General features: G+C 47.7%; 1 protein-coding gene across 1 annotated transcript in view; it reads left to right on the top strand.

Annotated features, from left to right (window-relative positions):
* Positions 1 to 5,657, top strand: part of CECR2 (cat eye syndrome chromosome region, candidate 2) — an 87,341-nt gene extending 81,684 nt beyond the window's left edge. The window contains exons 16-18 of the mRNA XM_011945660.1: positions 796 to 2,212; positions 4,379 to 4,490; positions 5,160 to 5,657. Of these exons, the coding sequence (XP_011801050.1) occupies positions 796 to 2,212; positions 4,379 to 4,490; positions 5,160 to 5,165 (1,535 nt within the window). The 3' untranslated portion in view covers positions 5,166 to 5,657. The remainder of the gene's footprint in view (positions 1 to 795; positions 2,213 to 4,378; positions 4,491 to 5,159) is intronic.
* The last annotated feature ends 573 nt before the right edge of the window (positions 5,658 to 6,230 follow it).

Here is a 6,230-nt window from a genome sequence, read left to right as displayed (position 1 = left end):
ACTCGGGAGGCTGAGGCAGGAGAATGGCGTAAACCCAGGAGGCGGAGCTTGCAGTGAGCTGAGATCCGGCCACTGCACTCCAGCCTGGGCGGCACTCCGTCTCAAAAAAAAAAAAAAGAATTCTGAGGATATAAACAAGCATAGGAGTCTAATAAATTAATTTGATTGGGCTTAGTAAGTTTCCAAAATGTATTAAAGATGCCTTTTGAGTTTTATGTTGTAGGCATCTTGTCTTCAAGACATGCAGACAAAGTGAGTGTATTCATTCAACAAAGTGATTGAGTCTGTGTGTGCATGGACCGAGACGACAGGGAGACGGAGAGGTCCCTCCTGTGGAGCTTTTATTCTCATGGAGAGAAATCGGGTTTGGCCTTTCTGAGTGCCCGTGATGCCCTGTTCTTTCCCGTTGCATCACATTTTAGAGCTTCCCAGCATGGCCAGCGATTCTGATAACAACCATCCCCTCCCGGTGTGTTTCACATGCACCTGTCTAGAGTCTTGTGAGCCACAAGCCATCTCTTAGGCTCTTATGAATCAGGCAGCCCAAGGTGAAGGACATTTCCATTCTCCAGCCCACTGTAAGTGTGGCTGTGGAGGTGCTAGATTTTACCTTTGTGTCCATGGAAGGGGTGAAAGGAAGTGTACAGGGACCCCAATGTCCTGAGCTCTTTCAGGGCTCAATTTCCAGCTGGGACTCGAGTCACCACACATCCACCTTAATCTGACTCGGGCGTGTTCTTTACATTAATATTGCCATTTCAGCTACTGAATTATTTTTTCTCTTTTTTTTTGCAGAGCCGTTGCCTGGCCTTGAAGAGAAACCAGCAAGTGTTGGTACTTCAGAGGGGATATACCTCAAACAACTACCTCACCCCACGCCTTCCCTGCAGACTGACTGCACCAGGCAGAGCTCACCACAAGAAAGGGAAACAGTGGGCCCGGAGCTCAAAAGCAACTCCTCCGAATCTGCGGACAACTGTAAAGCCACCAAGGACAAGAATCCCTGGCCCTCGGATAGCAGCTACCCTGGCCCAGCCGCCCAAGGGTGCATGAGAGACCTCTCCACCGTGGCAGACAGGAGCGCTCTTCCCGAGAACGGAGTCACTGGGGAAGCATCTCCTTGTGGATCAGAGGGGAAGGGCCTTGGTGGCAGTGGTTCTGAAAAGCTGCTCTGCCCCAGAGGCAGAACGTTTCAGGAAACCATGCCATGCACAGGACAGAACGCGACGACACCACCCAGCACAGACCCTGGTTTGATGGGAGGCACTGTGAGCCAGTTTTCCCCCCTGTACATGCCTGGCCTGGAGTACCCGAATTCAGCTGCCCATTACCACATCAGTCCGGGCCTGCAGGGTGTGGGCCCTGTGATGGGAGGGAAGTCCCCAGCATCCCATCCCCAGCATTTCCCCCCAAGAGGCTTTCAGTCTAACCACGCTCATTCTGGAGGCTTTCCCCGGTATCGCCCCCCACAAGGGATGAGGTATTCCTACCACCCACCACCGCAGCCTTCCTACCACCACTATCAGCGAACTCCTTACTATGCGTGTCCACAGAGCTTTTCGGACTGGCAGAGACCTCTGCATCCCCAGGGAAGCCCCGGCGGGCCCCCAGCCAGTCAGCCTCCCCCACCGAGGTCCCTCTTCTCAGATAAGAATGCCATGGCCAGTCTACAAGGCTGTGAGACACTGCATGCTGCCTTAACTTCTCCAACCCGTATGGATGCAGTGGCTGCTAAAGTCCCAAATGACGGACAGAATCCTGGTCCAGAGGAAGAGAAGCTGGATGAATCTCTGGAGAGGCCAGAGAGTCCCAAAGAGTTTTTAGACCTGGACAACCATAACGCCGCCACCAAGCGGCAGAGCTCGTTGTCAGCCAGCGAGTATCTCTATGGAACTCCGCCTCCACCTCTGAGTTCAGGAATGGGATTTGCTTCCTCAGCGTTTCCGCCCCATGGTGTGATGCTGCAGCCAGGGCCTCCCTATACACCTCAGCGGCCGGCCAGTCACTTTCAGCCCAGGGCTTACTCCTCCCCTGTGGCTGCCCACCCGCCTCACCACCCAGGGGCCACCCAGCCCAACGGCCTCTCTCAGGAGGGTCCCGTCTATCGCTGCCAGGAAGAGGGCCTGGGTCACTTTCAAGCTGTGATGATGGAACAAATTGGCACTAGAAGTGGAATAAGGGGACCTTTCCAGGAAATGTACAGACCATCAGGGTAAGATTGCATTTGGGCTTTTCCCCCTAAGGAAAGAACAGATGTTTATTTTATTTATTTTTGAGACAGAGTCTCCCTTTGTCACCCAGGCTGGAGTGCAGTGGTGTGATCATGGCTCACGGCAGCATCGACCTCCCAGTCTCAAGGATCCTCCTGCATCAGCCCTTTAAGTAACTGGGACTACACACGTGCCACCATACCCACCTAACTTGTTTGGGTTTTTTTTGTTTGTTTTGTTTTGTAGAGATAGGGTTTCACCATGTTGCCCAGGCTGGTCTTAGTCTCCTGAGTGCAAGTAGTCATCCTGCCTGTCTCTCAAAGTGCTGAGATTACAGGCAGGAGCCACCACGCCTGGCCTGGATATTCATTTTAAACAGAAAAATGGCCTTAGCATGAAGGTAACAGTTAATGATCTCAGAACAAAAAAAGCATGTGACTTACTGATATTGCTCACTCTGTAGGAAGGTATTAGACTTACAGCTCAACTTTATCTTGGAAATTTTTTCCCCTCATGAAAATGAATAGGACTTTAAATGACTGAGTTAGATTTTGATATTGTAAACTTTTTTATTTTTATGTATTTATTTATTTATTTGAGATTAAGTCTCGCTCTGTGGCCCAGGCTGGAGTGCAGTGGTACAATCTCTGCTCACTGCAATCTCTGCCTCCCAGATGCAAGCAATTCTCCTGTCTCATCCTCCTAAGTAGCTGGGATCACAGGTGCCCGCCACCACACCTGGCTGAATTTTGTATGATACTGTAAACTTAATCACCACAGTTTGAGAGCTGAAAGCAAGGCTGTGTCAACATTGCTGCCATGTGCAATGTTGCCTTGGTACCACTGACCAAGGTAAAAAAAAAAAATAGGCCTACGCAGGAGTAGAAGAGGAGATCATACGTAGTACTGAAGTTTTACTACATACCTTTCATTTCTTACCCTATCATTGAATGAGAAAACCAGGTTTATCCAGAATGCAAGCAAGTCCCCATGAGACTTCTTTCACACATCCTTGTGTAGTGATGTTCTCAAGATCCAGTTAGGTGATCTGCCATCCAGGAAGTTTTCAAATTGATATATACAAATGAAACTTATGAAGCGTAATCTTGAAACCAGTACCATTCAGCATAAAAACCAGTATGCCTCGCCTCAGTGCCATCCTGTCTTACTGCTAGACCCTCTCTACTATGTAACATTTTGTCATGTTTGCTTTATATGTCTCTCAATACCTGTTTTCTTTTCTTTACTTTTTTTCCTAAGCTGATGGAAAGTAAATTGTAGACATCATGGCCCTTAACCCTCAATACTTGAGCATGCGTCTCCTAAGAATGGACGTTCCTTGGAGCACCATTTCAAAATGATACCACACTCGAGGCAAATGACAGGATCTAATAGAGTTTTTATTTCTCTGTCCTCAGTTGTCCCCAGAGTGTCTTTTAGAGCCATTTCTTTGTGTTTTATTTTGATTGTTTTTTTCTGATAAAGGATCCCATCAAGGCTCATGGATTTGCATTTGACTGCTGTGTCTGTTTAGTCTCTTAATTTATAGCAGTTGTCCTACCTTTGTTTTGTTTTCCAAAGAGTCCAGGCCAGTTATCATGGCGAGTGTTCCAGATTCTAGATTCATCACATAGTCTCCTCATGTTTAGATGAAACTCTTGTGCCAGGTGTAGTAGTTCATACTTATAACGCCAGCACTTTGGGGGGCTGAGGCAGGAAGATTACTTAAGCTCAAGAGTTCAAGACCAGCCTGGGCAACATAGCAAGATCCTGTCTCTACTGAAAATAAAGAACTTAGCTGGGCATGGTAGCACACACCTGTAGTTCCAACTACTGAGGAGGGTGAGGCAGGAGCGTCCCTTAAGCCCAGAAGATTGAGGCTGCGGTAAACCATGATCCTGACACTACACTCTAGCGGGGTGACAGAGCAAGACCCTGTCTCTAAGAGATAAAAAAGTAGATTAAACACTTTTGTCAGGAGTATACATAGGCGGTGCGTGTGCGTGCCGCTTACTGCACCAGGAGGCACAGAATGTGGAGTTCTCCCAGTATGGATGATTCCAGGCCTGATCACCGGGGTGACAAAGGCAGTACCCTCGTGACTGCAATGTCTTGTTTCTTTTGTCATTAACATGTCTTCATTAATTGCTTCTTTCTCGTGGCTGTAGAATGCAGATGCACCAGGTCCAGTCGCAGGCCTCGTTCCCAAAGACCCCCACAGCAGCAGCGTCACAGGAGGAGCTGCCGCCTCATAAGCCTCCAACACTTCCCCTGGATCAGGTAAGAGTCACTAAAAGTTAGAGCTGTTCTTCCTCCAGGTGGTGGGAAGTAAGTGTATGACATCCCTGCTGTTCGGAAACAATGTTTTAAGGTATCTTGTAGATCCAGGAACTTTGTCTGGATCGTGCTTCCTTGGCACTTGGAAAAAGAGCAAGAGGCCTTGGAAGTCGCTTCTCACATGTCTCTTTTTCCTATTGTGATATGGAATGTTATGTATACCAATTTGGTGAGTATTTAAACCTCATTTTTTCCAAACCATCCGCCAGCATTTTTTCTGCCATGATCACTTGTCTGTTTTATGCTTCCCCCCTTTTTCATTGGAGAGACACTAGTTGGTGGGTTTTAGAGTACTGCCTCTGAGTGCTGCTTCTTTCCCATGCAGTCATTCCCTTGACCCCCACAAAGTAGTTGTCATTGGCTGCATCATGATCATCTGTCAATGTGCAAGTCCTGCTGCTGTTACGCATTGGGACTGGGATCTGAGTTGAGAAGTCCAGAACTCTAGAACCTACCCTCTGGACGTAAACTGTAGCTAATGAAATAGAATCAAGCCATTTTCACAGATGAGGAGCTTGGACACTCTTTGGGCTTACTTTTTTTCTTTTTTTTTTTTTTTTAACAATTAACCCGATTTTTTGTTTTTGTTTAAAATGTCTTTGTTTCTTTCAGAGCTAGTCCAAGGAGGAAATGAGCCCCAAGCAATGGAAAGCTGCACACGAAGACTGGAATGTGGAGAACTGGGGAGTGCCCTGTCAGCTGTATCCCCGTCACCTGCTCCACCCCTTCACGGCGACCCACTTGTGCCATCCTTGAGCTGGAGCCAGTCACAGGCCCTAAAAGGACACTCCTTAGATGACTGACACACAGATTGCAAAGATCCTCGTCCAGGGATCTCTTGCACAGCTGATGGAGACAGTCAGGCAAAACAAATGAACGTGGAGTTAATGATGACTTTTCCAAATCCTGAGACACTCTTCAGGGAAAATCACTTTAAACTTGGGGGAGGGGGTATACTCAAGAATGGAGTGGTGCTTTTAAACTTTGATGAGCAGCTAAACTCAGGTATATATTTGGGGAAGGGACTACTCTTAGTATTAATGGTTTTGGAGCTGGGTCCAGTTTACAGAATTTTCATGTTGCCTTTTAAAATAATTTTTGTTGGTGGTGAATGTATTGTACATAAAGTGGGAAGGGTGGGTGGGGATGTGGAAGAAATGGGGGTCCTAACTGGTGGGCACACAGCACTGGAGTGATTTTTATCTGTTTACAATCATGTCACACTGAATACTTCTGGGAGCTGGAGATGAGGGTAGGAAAAGTTTGATCTTGTAATATGTCACTGTGTTTCCTTAGTTGCCAGCCAGCCTTCAGAATAGCTAAAGGCCTTCCTTCCTTCCAGTCGGCCTGAGAGAGAACACCTGTCCCCTAACCACCTGCTGGTGCTGGTGTCTCTGTTGGAGGCAGAGTGCTCTCAGGAGACGACTAGAAGCTTCAGCCCGGAAGACAGGCTGCTCTCTCACGTGAGCTGGTGGCCCAAATCCTGGATTTGAGAAAGTGGTGTCCCTTCCCGATTTTACCACCAGCCCTACCGAATAGTTGTAAACCAGTACCAGGAATTGGGATCTAGAGTGTTTCACATATTAGAAGATGAATCGTCCTCATCACAGACCTCCCTGTCAGGACTGTGATCTAGAAGGCACCACACACAGCTTTCTGGCACGAATCACATTTTGTGGAAGT

Source organism: Colobus angolensis, unplaced genomic scaffold (assembly GCF_000951035.1).
Source record: "Colobus angolensis palliatus isolate OR3802 unplaced genomic scaffold, Cang.pa_1.0 Scaffold242, whole genome shotgun sequence".
NCBI lineage: Eukaryota > Metazoa > Chordata > Mammalia > Primates > Cercopithecidae > Colobus > Colobus angolensis.
This window is presented reverse-complemented; position numbering and strand designations above follow the sequence as displayed.